This window comes from Callorhinchus milii, unplaced genomic scaffold, assembly GCF_018977255.1.
Source record: "Callorhinchus milii isolate IMCB2004 unplaced genomic scaffold, IMCB_Cmil_1.0 Scaffold12, whole genome shotgun sequence".
Classification (NCBI taxonomy): Eukaryota; Metazoa; Chordata; class Chondrichthyes; order Chimaeriformes; family Callorhinchidae; genus Callorhinchus; species Callorhinchus milii.
Window position 1 is genome coordinate 6253422 of NW_024704753.1, and position 18640 is coordinate 6272061.

Below are 18640 nucleotides of genomic sequence, written 5' to 3' on the forward strand. Positions count from 1 at the left end.
GGTTTAAGTATTGTAAAAAAAAAGGAAGAGAGGAGAGAGAGAGTGAGAGAGAGAGAGGGGAATAACTGGGTGGGGGGGAGGGAGGGAGTGGTGGGAAAGTAACCTGTGAGCATTTATCTGCTGGTTGTGATCACCTGTTTTTTTTGGGGGGGGAAGGGTTGGAGAGGGGAGAGAGGGGGGTGGGAGGAGGGGGTTAGAGAGGGGGTGGGAGGTGAGAGGGAGTTAGAAGAGGGGGGGGAGGTGGGGGTTGGAGAGGGGAGAGAGAGGGGGTTAGAGAGGGGGTGGGAGGTGGGGGTTAGAGAGGGGGTGGGGGTTGGAGAGGGGGTTACAGAGGGGGTGGGAGGTGGGGGTTAGGGGTGAGGGGGGGTTCCACTTGTTTTAAGACCCAGACTTGGCCCCGGACTCTCTCCTCGCCGCCCCCACCTCCGGGCCGGGAGGACACCATGTCTAAAGTCATCCAGAAGAAGAACCACTGGACGACTAAAGTGCACGAGAGCGCAGTGAGCAGAGCGGCTCAGGGGGACCTGGCCCTCGGGGTCTCGGGGGGAGCCGAGAAGGGAGAGTTCTCCTACTTGGGCGACGTGAAGAGGGAGAGGGTCTTCTCTCCCAACGTCGGGGAGCTGAGGGCCGGGGAGCTGGTGCTGGAGGTGGACGGGGTCCCGGTGTCCGGGCTGCCCCTGTACGATGTGCAGGGAATCATCAGGAGCGGCGAGGGGGCCATCCGCCTGAGAACTGTCAGACAAGGTAACCAGACCCCCACACAAGCCACAGCCCAGCGACGCTCTGGGCTTCACTGGGATTATTTGCTGCCACTGAACACTCCTCTGGACTGTCTGTCTGTCTGTCTGTCTGTGATTAGCTCCACACATCTCAGAGAGTCTCGTTTTACAACCTCCACACACACACACACACTTAAAGTCTTTATTATGTTAGATGTTTGGATTATTGATCGCTCGTCTTAACCAATTATCTGTGACATAAACCTCTCCCTCCGAATTAGCCAAAGGTACATCAATGCATCGTGAATACAAAATATCTGCTTAAAGAGTTCCCCTCTCCCCCCCTCTCCCCCCCCCTCTTCCCCCCCTCTCCCCCCCCCCTCTTCCCCCCTCTCCCCCCCCCCTCTTCCCCCCCCCCTCTCCCCCCCTCTCTCCCCCCCTCTCCCCTCGCCTCTCTCCCCCCCCCCTCTCCCCCCCCTCTCTCCCCCCCCTCTCCCCCCCCTCTCCCCCCCCTCTCCCCCCCTCTCTCCCCCCCCTCTCCCCCCTCTCCCCCCCTCTCTCCCTCCCCGTTTATCTGACGAAAATAGCAACACAGTGTTTGTGGATGGAGTGTGAGTGAGTTTGGATGAGCTTTGCTGTTTGTATCCAGGAGGTGACCTTACGTCGGTTGGACTGTTGGGAACATGTTTACGCCTCTGTAAAGTGGTACAGATTTATTAAGTTGTGCTTTGAATCGCAGCTCTTGGTGAATGAATACTGTTAGGTGTTTCCTCCACAGGTTTAAGCGTCTGAAGGACTGCAAAGTTGACTAACTGCACCCCCACCCCCCCATCCCACCCAAAGGAGGGGGTGGGAGGAGGAAGAGGGGAGTGGGGGGGGAGGCAAAGGGAACAACTACTTGGAAACATCATTTCAAATAGAACAAATAGTTACTAACTCACCTGTGCAAACATGTTGACCGATCACTTCCATACCTGCATTTATGTTTGTGGGACATTGCTGTGCGCAATTGGCTGCCGCGTTCGCCCACAAATATACAGTCAATTCACTTTACAGTGTGTTCTGTGAAGCGCTTTGGGACGTCCTCCCGACGTGAAAAGCGCTATATCAAATGCAAGAATTATTATTATTATTATGCAATAGAATGCCAGATCCTTCTATTTACACCTTATCACCAGCATTTCTGCAATTGAAGAGTTTTCCTGATCAGTCTTTTTCAGTGGATTTTGTTTTGGTGGTGGGGAGTGGGATGGAAAGTGCAGTGCCACCAAAATTCACCTCGTCTTAACCGTGTTCAGATTCAGGTCTGATTTGTATTCTGTGATTTGTTCTATAACCAGGGAAGAAAATTGAAGTTATGTTAAACTCTAAGCAGAATGTTGTCAGTGATAGAAACTCCTATTTACCTTGAGCCCTTGTTTGCAGGGAGGGATGCTGCAACTGGATGTGTGGAACCAAACAAATCCAGTTAGTTTGTAAGTGCAGGATGTGTCTGGGGTAATGAGTTGGATGGAATGTGTCTGCTGTACTGTACAGGAACTTCTCTCCTTATTGTAAACATAAGATAAGAACATTCCTTTTCTGTGTGCAGTTTAACGAATCACAGAGGTAAGTAAGGCTGTCACGGGACATTGGACCACCAATGCATAACATCTCTGACTGATGTACTGTATGTTTAAAACAAAAACAGAAGTCGCTGGGAACACTCAGCAGGTCAGGCAGCATCTATGGAGAAAGGAAAGTGAGTCAATTTTTCAGGTCCATGACCCTTCGTTAGGTTCTGAGTGTTCCCAGCAACTTCTGTTTTGGTTTCAGATTTCCAGCATCTGCAGTATTTTGAGTACTGTATGTTTAAATTCAGTTGTAGAATAGCTTTGAGAATGGCTTGGGAGTGGGAACCTGTCATTCTGACTGAAGCAGTTGGGTGGTCTGGAGAGACAGATATAGAGACTCTGTTTTAAAGAAAAATGGAGGGCATTTAAACTTGCATTTTAAATAAACAGCTGGGTGAAATGTGTTCAGGTAAAGTGCTGCAAAGCACTGGTACTATCTGAATCTTTTTATGTGTCTGTCTTGAACTCTTAGAAATGTAGCTTTTTACCTGCAAAATACAGACTGCACTTCACAGTAAGTCCTGTGAAGTGCTTTGATGTGACTTCGCCAGGTAAAAGGTGCTATATCAAATGCAAGGAAAATCTTTTAGTATTATTATTACTTCAGCCTGCGTCCTTTATATGTGGAAAAGGTATATTCCCTATTGTTAAACAGGGAGTCATCAATTTGTATCAGGAACAGTGAATTTGATTGTGTGTTTTTCTGGTTTTGGTGTGAAATGTGCTAGTTTCGTGTTTAATAGTACTGTGTTTAATGCCTATTCTTATTTCTTATCAATGGATAACAGGCAACTGAGGCCAAAGAGTTAACTCCAGTGACACTGTGATTTGCTTCCCTGGACATTATAGGCAAATCATAATCTTGTATGTATGTATATGTTCCAATACTGGGCTCATCTCAGTAAAATCATACAATATCACTGAGTATCTTCTTCCTGTTGTGCTCTAAACAAAAAAAATCGCAGTTGTATCCAAAAATTAATATCTAAAGTTCTTTGGGTACTTATCTCTGTTACATTCCCCCTTACCCCACCACTCACAAGCTGTGTGCTTATTGGTTGGTATGATATTTATATATAAAATATTTTAAAAAATCAAATTACATCAAATTGCTTTCCTCCCCTGTGATGGATGAAAGCAATTTGGTTGTTCTTACTTCAGAATCCAGTTATAAAGGGGCTGAATATAATTTATCATGTTGGCATGGATAAATGGAAGCATACTGAAGCATGTTGTTTTAGGGCATAGTTGAATCATAGGTTACTCTGGGCATAGTTGCTGTTTAAACAGAGGTAATGTTACAGATGTAGAATATTCTCAGATTATGTCATCTGAATAAACATGGCTCCTTTGCCATAGATTCAAAGGACATTTCTGAGAAACACATTTTGTAAAACAACTAGTGCTCCATAGCAAACCTCATCCTTTATTTAAAAAGAAGCTGACTGATTTGCTGACCAACATCAGGCAATCTACCTTAATCTGAGTGTGCAGCAGCTGTCTTAATCCTAAACGTCCTCTATCAGGTTGTATGAGGTTCCATCACCTTCAGGGAGAATGTATCTGTTCGTTCATCCTGTCACAGCCAAATGACACACTGTGCTATCCAGGCATATGTGGCTTTCAAACATTTGGCGAATGCTGATTTATTTTTTAGTGATTTTTTTTCCTTAAGTCACTCTAGCTTTTGAACTCTGTGACCAATAGTTGCACTGAAGTTGTTTAACAGAGTAATGTAATGTTCCATTAGTGACAATGGAACCAGTCCATCTATCAGCCGTCAAGAGCAATCTCTGCAAACAAAATCCTTTTTACTATCTCCTGTGACTTGTGTTATTTTAGTAGTTTATAACCACTAAACCTGGCATTCCTCATGGCTTGATAAGAGCATCAAGTGCGCTTGTGAAAAGCCTGTTCTTTTCTCTGAGGCAGAATACATGATCCAGAACATCCATATTGCAGTGGCTAAGAGTGAAGGAAAACTTCTGGAATAGGAAGATAATCCCATAACTTTTCAACATCTATATGCTCCTTCTTGGTGATATCATCTGCAGACATGGGGTCAATTTCCACATATATGTGGATGACACCCAACTCTATCTCTTTGCCTCCATCCTCAACTCCAGGACCACTGCTGTCCTGAAAGAATGCCTGTCAGACATCAAGTCCTCGATGGGAACTAACTTTCTCCAGTTGAATGTCAACAAGACTGAGTCCCTCCTGATTGGCTCCCGTCAGCGCCTCCTCACCTCGGACACTGGCAGCATTACCATCCATCGATGCACACTCCACCTCACCGAGCCAGTCCGAAACATTGGCGTCTTGTTTGATCCTCAACTGTACTTTCTACCCAACATCCATGCCATGACCCGCTCTGCCTTCCCCCACCTCTGCAACATCACCCAACTCCGCCACTGCCTCTCCCTTCAGGCCGCCAAAACCCTCATCAAAAAACAATATATATGTATAATAATATTGGTCACTCAATCCACGACTGTTTGTGTGACACTGCTGTGCACAATTGGCTGCCATGTTTCGCCCACAAAATATACAGTCAATTCACTTTACAGTATTTTCTGTGAAGTGCTTTGAGATGCCTAGAAGACGTGAAAAGCGCTTTATCAAATGCAAGGAGTATTATTATTCATGCATTTATTACCTCTAGGCACAACTATGCTAACTCCTTGCTTGTCAGCTTTCCCAACTCTTCCCTCCACAAGCTGCAGATCATCCAAAACTCTGCAACTCATGTTCTCTCCAGCACCAGGCTCCGTGACTCTCATCACCCCCACACTCACCCAGCTCCACTGGCTCCCCGTCCTCCAGAGGATAGAGTTCAAAATCCTCATCCTCGCCTTCAAGGCCCTCCATGGCCTTGCTCCTTCCTACCTCTGAGACCTGCTAACCCCATATCAACCTTTCTGCTCCCTCCGCTCAGCAGGCCCTGACCTGCTCCGATCCCGCATGCAGCCTGCCCCACCATCGGCGGTCGGGCCTTCAGCCTCTCTTCATCCTTGGAGTGGGAGTAGAGAAACTGATATCCAGCTCTAGGAAGAAGGTATCAGCTTTCTTGTTGTGTCACCTAATAAAGTGCATGTCATGTGCATTAAACTGTAAAACTCAGGAAGACCAGAGGCTGACTCGGTTTCTAATCTCACCGATGGTTGTATAACTAGGAGCGAGTGCTTCAAATTTATGAGTTCTTACATGATAGTAACCAGATGTGTGGACGTGACATCTATTCTCTTCAAATGTCTTCATCCTTCATCAATAACATCACTGTGCAGAAAAATGGGAACTCCAGCTATCATTTTTATGCTAAAGGAGAGACAGCAATATGGGCCAAGGTCTGCTGCTGGAGCCAACACCATGGCATTAATTGGGTAGATTGGTGTGTCCAAATGGTGGTGCTTTTGATCAGTTAAAAGGGAAGAATGAAAAGTAGGTTTAGGACAGCCCCAATGGTGTAGTAGTTAGAGGTGTAGTTTATGCACCAGAAGCTCGCTGGTTGGAATCCCAGTCCATGCTGATTTTTCTGGTCTAGGATGAGACTACTGGTGAGGACAAAATTGGCGCCTGTTTTCCAGAGCGAGGAAGGGCAAAACAGCCAAGGTTCCTGCTCCTTGTCTGTAGCTCAGTGGTTAGAGCACTCGCCTTGCAAGTCAGAGACCTGGGTTTGATTCCCGGCAGGGTGAAACCTTGGGCAAGTTTCCTTACTCCACACGCCTGATAATAATCCCTCAAGAAAAAAAAATGATAAATGGTCACTTCATTCCATGACTGTTTGTGGGACACTGCTGTGCACAATTGGCTGCTGGTTTAGCCCACAAATATACAGTCAATTCACTTTACAGTCTATCCTGTGAAGCATTTTGAGACATCTAGAAGATGTGAAAAATGCTATATCAAATGCAAGGATTATTATTATTATTGTCCCTCTGTTTCGCCCTCAAAATATACAGTCAATTCACTTTACAGTATATTCTGTGAAGTGCTTTGAGACGTCTCGAAGACATTATAAGGCGCTATATCAATTGCAAGGATTATTATTATTGGTAGTGCTGACACATGTGACAGCTGGGTGGGGAAGGGGCACTTGGCTGTGGTGCCTTCTACAGTCGAGTGGCCTGACGTGCTCACTGTCACAAACACATGGACAGTGGCCACTTTTGCTGGATGTTGGAGGGTAACAAGTGGCTGTGTCACCTCACTCTAGCAAGAGGAAGCTGGGGCGATAAAAGGGCAAATGATGATGGGGAGAAAATTAGAAAAATAATTGGCAATATTTTTTGTTTTCAAAAAAAAGCGAGTTTCAACACCGTTTGTTACAAAATAGTGAATGTAAAACAGTTTAATGGTAATTTCTTTCAGTGATTTAAATTAAATAATCCAAGAAATAAGGATAAAGACAAGTGACTGCTCTTGCATTTCCCCTTTTACCCTCTACCCAGGGGAATGTACTAAATTAGACAACTACTTAGGTGTTGAAAAGAAGCTTTTTAGTTTTAAATGAATCATGAAAAGCTTAATGCATTATGGATTTTTTATATGCATAAAAACAGATTAATGATTAATGAAATGGATCGCTCAACAAAACAGTCAAACTCACTGGAGAAAAAATAGAAGGTTTATTTAGTTTTACGAAAATCCTCCAAACACGCAAATATATTGAATTTTGAAATATATATTGAAAGTGGGCACCACACTTCAAATAGAACTTTTGTTCAAGAGCAGAGTCCTATTCATTAACTTAAAAGTTCTCCCTTCGAACTCTTTTGCCATCTTCTCTTTAAGTGAGAAATGCAGAAAGAAAGCTTATTTTATGTTTGTGAACATTGAGAAGGAGGTGACTTTACACAAGAAGGTTGTTGCACTTGCATTTTATGCAAATTTTAGGTCCTATTGTTTCTACTTTCCCACTGAAGTGGAAAGCTCAGCGACCAGAAAATGTCTGTATACCAGCTGTGTTGTCCACCGATAAGAACTGATTGAATAACGCAGTTATTTGAATCACAGAAGTGATTTTTTTCATTAAAAAGCACCTCCAAAATCAGGCTATGCCTTGGAATAATGCTGCTTAAAATTGCAGTGAAGTTTCTTCCCCCCCCAGCCTCCAAACAGTCTCAAATCTGCTTGCACCTTAGATTCGGCTGGGCGATTTGAGTAAATATAGAATTTGAGGCTTTTTCCAGAGCTCCACCACTACAGTTCTTGAATTGGCCCATGCTGCTTGGTTATGCAGTAAATGAGCAGTTTTATTTGGGGGATTTGTTGGCCAGGACGCTGGGCGAAACTCTTTTCTCTTTGCCATTGGATCTTTACTAGCCACCGCAATAGGCGGATGAGAGCTTGGTTTAACATTACATCTGAAGGACAGCATCTCCGGTAATTTACTATAGTAGAGTGGCAGCGTAGACTATGAGATCACAGGTCTGACGTGGGGCTTGAACCACAACCTTCTGATTTGAGAGGCGAGAATGCAACCACGTGAGTCAGGCTGAATCACAATAATAACTAATAACAAAAGAAGACAGAAACCCTGCAAAGTTTCTCCAAATCACCAACATTTTTATTATAAAAGACACAATATAAAGCTGCGTCTTCGTGAGAAGTTGCAGAAGTTTGCCTGGAAGCAGACTTATTTGTGAACAAAGAGTTACTGTTCTTTTTGATATTACTGGTGCTTTCTCGTGTTATTGGATTTTTTCCTTCACTCCTTGTAATGGCAAGTTTATGACTATCACATTAATGCTGCAAGGGACACACATCTTTATTGGCACAAGAAATATTGTTTCAGTTCTCTTCTCAAAAGGTATTGATATAATTTTTCAGACATAAGCTTGTTAAAATAACGTTTCCTTCATTACCATAGAACCATAGAATTTTACAGCCCAGAAGGAGGCCATTCGGCCCATTGTGTCTGTGCCGGCTCTTTGAAAAGAGCTATCCAAATCAATCTCATTCCCCCGTTCTCTCCCGATAGCCCTGCAAACTTGTCCTCCCCAAATAATTATGTACTTCTGTCTTGAGAGTTGTTATTGAATTGGCTTCCATCACCCTTTCAGGCAATGCATTCCAGATCCGAACAACTCACTATGTGAAAGAATTTCTCCTTACCTCGCCTGTTTCTTTTAACAACTATTTTAAATCGGTGTCCTCGGGTTACCGACCCACCCGCCAGTGGAAATAGTTTCTCCTTGTTCACCCTATCGAATCCCCTCATCATTTTGAAAATTTCTATTAAGTCTCCTCTTAACCTTCTCTGCTCCAAGGAGAATAATCCTAATAGCTTCTCTCGCTTCTCCTGATAACTGAAGTCCCTCATTCCTGGTACCATCCTGGTAAATCTCCTTTGCACCCTCTCCACTGCCTTGACGTCCTTCCTAAAGTGTGGGGCCCAGAACTGAACACAGTCTCCAGCTGGGGCTAACCAGTGTTTTATAAAGGTTCATCATAACTTCCTGACTTTTGTATTCTATGTCCCTATTTATAGAGCCTAGTATCCCGTATGCTATTTTAGCAGCTTTATCTACCTGTCCTGCCACCTTCAAAGATTTACTTCTATGAAACCCCAGGTGTCTCTGTTCCTTCACCCCCTTTAAGGTTGTACCATCGAGCTTATATTGCCTAGATTATTAATGCTGAAGTTGTCGCAACTAATACAACGGAAATCTGCCATGTACAGGCTCAAAACAAATTGTTTTGCTGTTGTTCAAAGCCCTCTGAACTTGACAAGCATTAATTGACAGTTTTAGCATATTCTCTCTTCCAACCTTAAAAGCAGTGATCTGCGTTGGAGTACAGTTCTGCAGGACTTTGCCCAAGTGACCAGTCTTCCTTGATGGAGCCTTGATGGTGAGTGTTGGTCCACTAGTCAATCTTATGATCTTACAGTTTAACCTAACCCTGATCTCTGACCTCCAAACACAAACACTTTGTGCCGGGCGAGATGTTGCTGTGTGCAAATTGGCTGCCATGTTCACCTACAAATTAGTTATTACACCTCAGAGTAAATCCTGTGAAGCGTGTTGACATGTCCTTCTCATGTGAAAGATGCACATCAAATGCAAGGATTATTTTTATTATTACGTTCTGACAGACATCACTAGTAGCGATCAGAAATCCTGGGCATTTCTAGAATGGGTGGGGAAAGGGGGAGCAGGAAATGTGTTGAGGTCAGGTGTAGCTTTCATTACTACCTGAGATCTGCTTGAAGAATGGGGACACGGGCAGTGTACCAGAGAATGGCTCATTCGAGCAAACCGTGCCTCAGCCTGAGTCAACACCTTCAAAACCGAAGGGGTGAAAAATGGACAACAAATGCTTGTATTGCTCCCGCGCTCTCTGCCTATGATTAACTTAAGAATGATTTCACATTCCCCCTTCCCTCTCCCCATGGCTCGTTATCAGACTCAGTTCTGGAACACTACCCCGTGTGAAGGGCGCTGTATAAGTTGTTGTTCATTGAGCCAAATTGTGAACCTGTAGCCTTTGAAAGGAAATTGGACAACAACAACTTGTATGTCAAAAAGAAAAATATTGAAAGGTGATGAGAAAGGGCAAGGGTGCAGGTCTGAATAAGCTGCGCTGTCAGAGAGGCAGTACGGACACGATAGGCCAAATAGCTTCTTTCTGCATTGTGCAGCTGTGAGCGATGACGATGACTGAATGTGTTTGTGACTGCTGGAGTTTCACGTTTGCTCCAGAGCTTGTGTATCCTTGGATTGTAATAGCTGGGAATATTCTAGGTCTCAAAACATCATCCATTTTTCATACTATTTATTTTGTGTTTCTTGAGTGTGTGTGTGTGTGCGTGCATGAGTGCTTGTGTGGCGTGTGACCTCAAGAAAATGTAATGGCTGCATTTGTACCAAAACCTTCATCACAAAACCATCTGCCAAATGTTCCTGCATTCCCCGTCCCACTGCACTTGGCCCATTGTGCCATAACACTCTGAGGGTATCTCGGATTTGCTCAGTGAAGGAGAATGACTGCGAATGCACTCCTGCCATCCGCTCAGCCTTGTGAAACATGAGCTGAATATTACAGGAGGGGAATGCAGGACCTTTCTGTGGCTTTAGGATTTTATTCAATAACTGTTACTTTAGGTTAAGAGAATTCTGAGTAGTGGGCATGGTTAATAAAGTTTAAATTGAAACCCATTTAAACATGAAAACTGGGATGGTAAGAAAGTGTCATTTACTGCTTTAGCGGGAAGGCAAAAATACTGAATAGAATTACTGACAACAAACGCTTCTGTTTTATTTTAGGTATGTCAGCTATGGAATGTAGTCACACAAGATAATCACGTTTTCTTTGTTCTCAGTTACTCACCACTTCGCTCAATGAACATCTGTTGCAACATTATTAATCAGAGAGTTCAAGGTGAAGTGAAGCCGTGACATACCATCATGTTTTTGGTGTTACTTGATTTCTGTCAGATACAGGGCACATAAGGAACCAGGCAGAGATCTCAGCCCGGCCTAGTTGGGCGCACTCTTGCCTCTGAGTCGGGATTGTTGAATCCAATTTGAGCTCATATAATTGAGGCTGACATTCAAATGCATTGCTGCGGGTGCACTGCATTCTCAAAGGTCCGGTTCTTCGGATGAGATATTAAGCCGTGGTTCAGAGTGCCTGTTTAGGCGGATGTTAAATATCTCATGAAAATATTTTTTGCAGTATCCTGGCCAACAATATTCCCCGCCTCCCGAGACATTGTGACAACGTGATAAGGCGCTACATCAAATGTAAGGATCTTGGGTCTGTGGTAATTTGGTTGCCCTTCAAGCTTCTGAGTTATTCACGTTCAGATTTCTTCGTAAACAATTCAGTCCCATCAAGTATCTTCCTTGTTGAACAAATTGCATGGGAGGAAGGGCAGCGGCCACAAGATGAGACAATCGTTTATGGCATTCGTTGAAATGTAATTGTAGCCTGGAAGCAGAGTACAATGCTAATGAAGGTTTTGCAAGAGATTTACATGAGTAACTCCACCCAGCTAAAGGTCAGATACTGTCCTGCTAAATCGCTGTGTAAGTGCGTATGCGCACCTGAGGCCTGCTCACATTCCTCTTTGCTTCAGTTGCAAGTTCTCCTGGCTGTACGATTGCACCAGCTCTTCCCGCTCCACCTGTTCCATTCGTATGACTCAGTGCATTCCTCAGCCAGGCACCTGTTTATGCCTCGGGGGCTGGGAGGCAGTAGCTTTTACGATAGCTAGCCTGACGTGCTGCAGGAAAGTGTGCAGGAGAACCAACACTAAAACCTGTCAGTTTCGACTGTGATATTGATTTAGTGATATAGAATCACTGGTGTTAGCCAAGTTACGTCTTCCCTCCCTTCTTCGGGCTGCATTTGGCAGAATCTTTGGCTGCAGTTTTGCATTCAACCACACATTTTAAAGAGCCACCGAAGACGACTTTAATGCTGCAAATGTCAGATCTACTGCAGCCAGTCAAAAGCCGCCTCCTCGGATGATAGCTGGTCAGGACACCAACCTGGTGGAATTTCATAGTCTCCTGGATGACCATCTAGTAACAAGATCAACCCTGGCCCATAGCCACTAGCAATCAATAGAAATAAGTGTGGGAAGAGAAAGGGGAAGAAATGAGGTCCAAATCCACACCAATGGTGTCTCTGTTTGTTGGCTATATTGTTAATTGTAAACGTTCGTTTTTTGTTGTGTTCAATATAAATTTTTGCATCACTTGCATCCAGTGCCCTAGGCCATTTCATGACATTACAGGATTCTTATTACGACATAACCCATTGGTTAACCCTATTTCTGTTTGAATAACTGGAAAATCCAACATGGAATTTCCGATTGTGCTTAATCAATGTGTGCGGGACCTTTCACTGCCTGGTTTTAATCTTCTTCCAGCTGCAGGTGCCTCGCTATTCAGACATTCAGTAAGACTGAAGTTCAGGATATCCCTGGGCTGATAGTTTGCTGTGCACCAGTGGCTGAAGACGTTTCTCTTTGACTGTGCGTACGGTCACCTCCCCTTTCTCTCCGGCTTGGAGGCAAATTCATTTTTCAGCTCTCTAGTGCGCTTTACGGAGCTGGAGTGTAACTTGGCAAGGGGGGAGGGGGTATTGGTTTAAGCGAGTGGAGACGTATAGTCAATCATGTATGATTTTGAATTTGTATCTCCAAATAGGCCACAAATGTAGAATTAATATTGAATTAGAAATGTAATTAAGAAGGAGCCACTTTTCTTGTTGCTATAGTTCAAATTGCGCATTGTGCAACCCACCCTCAAGGGATGCGCCTTTGACCTCTCGTGCCTGTGTTCATATCCAGCTTGGACCTCTGAGATGAAAACATTCACTCAGTGATGGTTGTGAGGATCCTGTACAAACTGTGTGTGAGCTAGAATAATAAGCGCTGCATTTCATACAATAATCCTTCCAGTTTGATGTTAGTGCCGTAGCACTTGGAAACGTCTTAAAGTGCTTCACAGGATTAAACTTTGAAGTGAATTGACTGTGTATTCGTACGCAGACTCAGCAATGTCCCACAAACCGCCATGGAATCAGTGACCGATTTTATCCATGGTTTATATAATTCTTGTAACGTCAAAATCTCACAATGCTTTGAGGTGACTCTTGCGTTCCTCTCTGAGACACTTCCAAGACGTTGTTCTGACCACTGTACTTGCAGGGAAATGTGGCAGCCATTTTGCATACAATGTGGGGAAGGAGGGGGTGAGGCAGAGGGACTCCAGGATGAAGTTCCAGGGAGTGTTGGAGTGGGGGGAGGTGGAGACGGATTGGCCAAAAGCTCCCTGCTAGCAGTGAGGTGGGTCATCCCACTATCAATAGCAGGGCCACAGCATTCTGGCCTGCAAGTGCCTACACCATTCACCCAGTGAATTGTGAAGCTGTTTGTCTGCTGATGAATGCTCTCACTGCTGGCCTTTAAGGAGTTAACAGTGACAGCCGTCAATTGTCTGGTCCAGAAGTGCCGACCAGCATATTCCTTTCTTATGCGATCGTGTCACAAAGTGGCCAGTGAAGTGCACGGACGCTGAGTGAGGCATAGCTGAATGCATGTGCACCACACCAACCGCAGCCATGGAGGGGCCTTACAGTAAGTGAAGGATTAATACTTTGAAATTGTCACAGCGAGTGTCCTGAGCAACTGTAGGGAGGATGCACTGAAAGGGCATCAGAGAAAAGCACTGAGCAAAAGCCCTGCTGTTTGAGTTAACTGTTCTGCAGTGTCCTGGGCTCTATGTGCCCACTGTTGCAGAATGCATGGTCCATCTGTTTCAAAGAATGCCGGCAACACCCACTCATTCAATACTGTTTGTCTCACCTTCTTTTTACACCTTGAATCAGCAAAGTCTCCCCTGAAACGGCAAGTAAGGTTTGGGTGATGTGATTGTGAACAGCTTACAGCAGCAACAGAAGATGTTGCTTGGCTTCATTACATGTGAGATAGTGAAGATAAGACAGCTTTCGTTGTCCTTCAAATGGTCCTGAACATTTAATTGGAACCACTGACAACGTGCAGATTTTATAACATAATTCAAAGGTTTGAGAGGGAATCCTTTCTAAAGTCTGCAAAGTGTCCTGTGTTGATGGTTTAAGTAGGAGTATTGGGGTATTCAGCTGAGGCTGGGGAGAAAATTGTGCCGTTTGTTAACAAATGTTGGGGTTGAAATTCCACCTGAGTCTGTTAATTTTGGAGTGTGCGAGTGAGAATTTGGCAAATTGTTGGATTCAGTTTTAACTTTGAAGCTGTTTTTCTGTCATTCTTAAAAGATCTTCTAGTGTTCCTGGTCCATCATCTATCCATTTTAGGTTTCTTAGAATCCAGTGTCCTGTCTTCAAACACCAACGTCTCATCACCTGTCTCCAGTTTAACTTGATGTATTTTGTGACAACCTCTCTGCACTGGTGTCTGGATTAGCTCTAGGTGTTGGGTGACAAACAAGTGGTTGTGCATTTATATTTTGAAATTATTCTTATGTCCAAAACCTTTTCAGTTCTGGAACTTTGGCTGAACTTCCTGGTGAGGTTTTGAGGATCTGAAGAACACATTGTTGGAGAATGATTGAATTCTCCTTTTCCTTTTGGTCTGAATTGTATGCACCATCAAAGTGCATTGACTCCAGGTCAGGCTTCCTTATTGTTAAGCGCTCTGAGTTGCTACCCTGCATGGAGGGCACTATGTAAATGCAAGTTGTTGGAGTAACTGCAGTGGTCATGTACATGGTACGCTTTGAAAAATGTACAATTTAAGGTCAATTTCATATCCCGGTTCCTTGCAATAGATCGAGCATCAGCTAATTTACAAAACCGACAGGCGTGGAATAAACTAGCTTAAAACTGTTCTAGTTCCTGAAAGGTTTGAACTTTTTTAATTGATGAGAGAAAGTGAGATAATTTGCCTGAAACTGCTTCCCTGCTTTCGCTAGGAGATGGTGGGAGTCAGCAGTGTTCCATAATTATCACATAAACCCGTTATGAGCAGTGCAGATTTTCCCCATAATGTGCAATCACTGAGGATGTTGAATTTTATTCCTGCCTCTTTCGTTCTCTCTTTTTCTCTCTCTCCTACCCCCAATTGATGAGTATTGTGGTCACATTGACAGAAGGAGTTTTCGTGCAGTTAATGGCCGATGACTGCTGCACTGCAGGATTAATTGACTGTGATGTGATTGCTGCAAATTATTGTTGGAGAATGTACAGTTACAAGTACCAGGACATAACTTGTTCAATGTGTGTTGTACTCAAACATCTTGGAGACTGCTCTGACTGACCTTCAGCTGAGCTGCAGTGCCCACCATTAAATTCTCTCTCTCTTCACCCCCTTCCCCTCCCGTCCACCCCCCACACACACAAAATTATTCATGCCACATCTATTGCTCCTTGCATTTGTACTCCAAAGTTATTTGGCTTTTTAAGCTAAGTTAAGCCTGCTTGATGTGCTGCAATATCTTACTATTTATTGTTGAGAGTTACTATCATTGGTCAGGTCTGTGAATCGAAGCCCAAAGAGAAAAAAAGGCATCTGTTTTCCTGAAGGCCACAGGTCAGCGTGAGAGGAGCCACAAGTGTCCTCCGTCCTATTATTCTGAACATTACTGACTTAGCCATTGGTGTTAATTTCTAATTCCTGGGAGTAAAACCAAAGGTCAGTAAAGCAAATGCACGAATGATGGGCTACCAGTATCAATCTCCACAAGCTGGCATCTTCTGCTTCTCCAGGGGGTAGTATTCAGTAATGGAGCTCTGCGGGGCTGTAACATGGGCAGTGTCAAGTCCTTAAGTCCTTAAACTCCTGGTGGAGTCCTGTAGCTCAGTGGTTAGAGCACTCGCTTTGCAAGTGAGAGGCCTGAGTTCAATTCCAGGCAGAGGGCGAAACCTTGGGCAAGTTTCCTTACTCCACACAGAGCCTAATAATAATCCCTCCAAAACCAAAACAATAATAAATTGGTCATTTTCAATCCATGACTGTTTGTGGGACATTGCTGTGTGCAATTGGCTGCCGCGTTCGCCCACAAATATACAGTCAATTCACTTTACAGTATATTCTGTGAAGCACTTTGGGACGTCTAGAAGACGTGAAAAGCACTATATCAAATGCAAGGATTATTATTATTATTTAATATCTAGCTGAGCAGGCTGTTCCTGAGATTGCTCTTCTGACGTCCAAGCCCTTATTTTTTTAAAAATCGCAGTTGTGGTTTGTGAAGAATAGTATGTTTCTCATGAGGAACACTTCTCCAAGTGACTGGAAGGTTTTTTAAAAAAAAGAAAATGTTGCACTGAATATAAGATGCTTTAGGGGAGTGGGGAAGCAAATTCAGTGATCAACGAGATCTGAAGATCGTGCAAAGAATGCCAGAAGAGAAACATCTGGGGAAAGATTCAGAGGAAGAAGGCAAACCAGTACATGCCTATATTGTGACAGCATTTATATTCATATTCAGATCCCCATTGCATGGTAAACAAAAGGTCTGTTGTTTCATTTTAATTTGCTTGGGGGCAGGGAGGAAGAGTAGTTGTAGGATTTAAACCACTGTGGTCTCTGACTGTACTGACGTTATCTCAATTCAGACATGCTTCGGATTTTTCTACACAGATTTCTCTCTTTGGTAGAGCAACATTTTGCCAAACTTGCCACAAATTAACCACAGGCAAAGCCAAGACATCCTCGTGAAAGGCAGGATGGAGAAAGGTTTCTTAGATCAAGTTTTAATTCGACTTTAATATTTTGTAGTTAAAATTGTTCATGCTCTTAAGCATAATAATCCTTGTATTTGATATAGTGCCTTAATACATCGACGAGACGTCTCAAATCGCTTTACAGAATATAATGTAAAGTGAATTGACTGTATTTTGTGGGCAAAACATGGCAGCCAATTGCACACAGCAGTGTCCACAAACAGTCGTGAATTGAGTGACCAAATTATTATTTTTTTTTTGAAGGAATTATTACCCCCGGAAAAGTGCTGTGCCAATTGACTAACAGTCGGGTTCCTACTTACTGCTAGGTAAACAGAGATGTGTGGAGTAAGGAAACTTGCCCGTTTTGCCCTGCCCAGGAATTGAACCTGGGTCTCTTGCTTGCAAGGCGAGTGCTCTAACCACTGAGCTGCAGGACTCCACAGGGGTGGATTGGTTTATGTGTCAGACACCAGTGGACTTGGAACAAACGCTCGAGACTTGCAATGCCCGACTGTCTCTGATTTTGACCTGCTGTAAATTTATAGCTTATTATAACCTGAAAACTCTGATCTGAAATTTCAGACAATTATGACTTCCCAGTCAATTAAAATTGTGCTTTTAAAACTGTTTTGTATTTGTGACATTGAAGTCCTGTAGCATTCAAAGGGGTGCCTTTAGTGACATCCTATCATGGTATCTGAAAATAAGCATATAGCTCCGAAGCGCTCCCTGAAAAGTAGTTACAGTATAATGAACATAGACTGTGAGCATGAAGAAGCAATAGTTATTTTCATAATAAATCACCACTTCCTGGCTGAATAGTTGCAGCATTCCTTACCTCATGAGCAGACCTTTAAAAGAAGTTAGGTCAGGTCACAGAGCTCCCCGGCACTGGGTTGAATACAGCTCTGCTGTCTGTCCTGTTTTAAAACCAGAACCAATGGAAAAGTATTTTCATTCTTCTGATTTTTTTTTAGTTACATCATTTTGATACTGATTATTACAAGTAGAAACAATGTTGGCACAGAGGTCTTGTCAATTCAGTCTTTGCACAGTTTCTGTCTTCAAACACGACGATTTGACCTATTGCTCACTGCTCTAGAAAATATTGGCTGTTTATGGAATGTCACTGTGTGCAAAATTGCCTGTCGCATTCCTCTACGAAATACCCAGTCATTACACTTGGTGGTAAATCCCGTGAAGAGCTTTGAGACGTCCTCCCGACCTGAAAGGCGTTATGTCAAATGTAAGGATTATTATTATTTATTATTGTACGTAGCAGTCTTTACCGCTAATATTCTGATACACTGTGGTCTTACGGCTCTTTAATAGACCCAAGCAATGTGTTAACATGTGTCTTGTAGAATATCCAGAATCTAGTGCGGCGAGCCCGATACATGTGAAAGGCAACTGAAATATACAGGAAATAGAAAAATAGATGTGATAATTATTTAAGGAATAATCGAAGCTAAACCAAAGTTTTACGCTTTTAATTTTCTCAGTGCTTATGAGCCGAAGAGAATGTTTTTTTGCTTTCAGTGATTTTTTTTCCCCCCATGAAACAGCCATCCTTGAAAAGCCCTTCTCTCCTTCTTCACCCCCATCTCACCCATCTAGCCCCTTCCTCCCTTTCCCACTCTGATACTTATCTCAATCTCAACCTCCACAGTGCTGTCCTTGATTGATTCAGATCGTACCTCTCACACCGCCTGCACTTCATCTCCTCAAACCGCTTCATCGAGCCCCTGGATCATCTCGTGCGGGCGGTGTTCCTCAGGGCTCTGTTCTTGGTCCCCTCCTCTTCAACATCTATATCCCTCTTGGTGACATCATCAGCAGACGTGGGGTCAACTTCAACTATCCTTTCTACCCCACATCTGCACCATGACCAGCTCTGCCTTTCCCCACCTCTACAACGTTGCCCGGCTCCAACACAGTCTCACACCGCAGGCCTCATACATGCTTTCATTACATCGAGGCTCGACTATGCAAACTCACTGCTTGTCGGCCTCCCCAACTCCTCCCTCCACAGGCTGCAGATCATCCAGAACTCTGCAGCCTGTCTCCTCTCCCAGACCAGGCTCCGTGATCCTATCACCCCCATCCTCACCCGACTCCATTGGC

The 18640-nt window shown here is 43.8% G+C and overlaps 1 protein-coding gene across 11 annotated transcripts in view; it reads left to right on the forward strand.

The window, feature by feature from the left end:
* Window positions 1-335: 335 nt before the first annotated feature.
* The window catches only part of magi1b (membrane associated guanylate kinase, WW and PDZ domain containing 1b), a 232553-nt gene continuing 214248 nt past the window's right edge, over window positions 336-18640 (forward strand). For all 11 annotated transcript variants that reach the window (XM_042339539.1, XM_042339541.1, XM_042339544.1 and 8 more), the window contains exon 1: window positions 336-744. In XM_042339539.1, the coding sequence (XP_042195473.1) occupies window positions 444-744 (301 nt within the window). In that variant the 5' untranslated portion in view covers window positions 336-443. The remainder of the gene's footprint in view (window positions 745-18640) is intronic.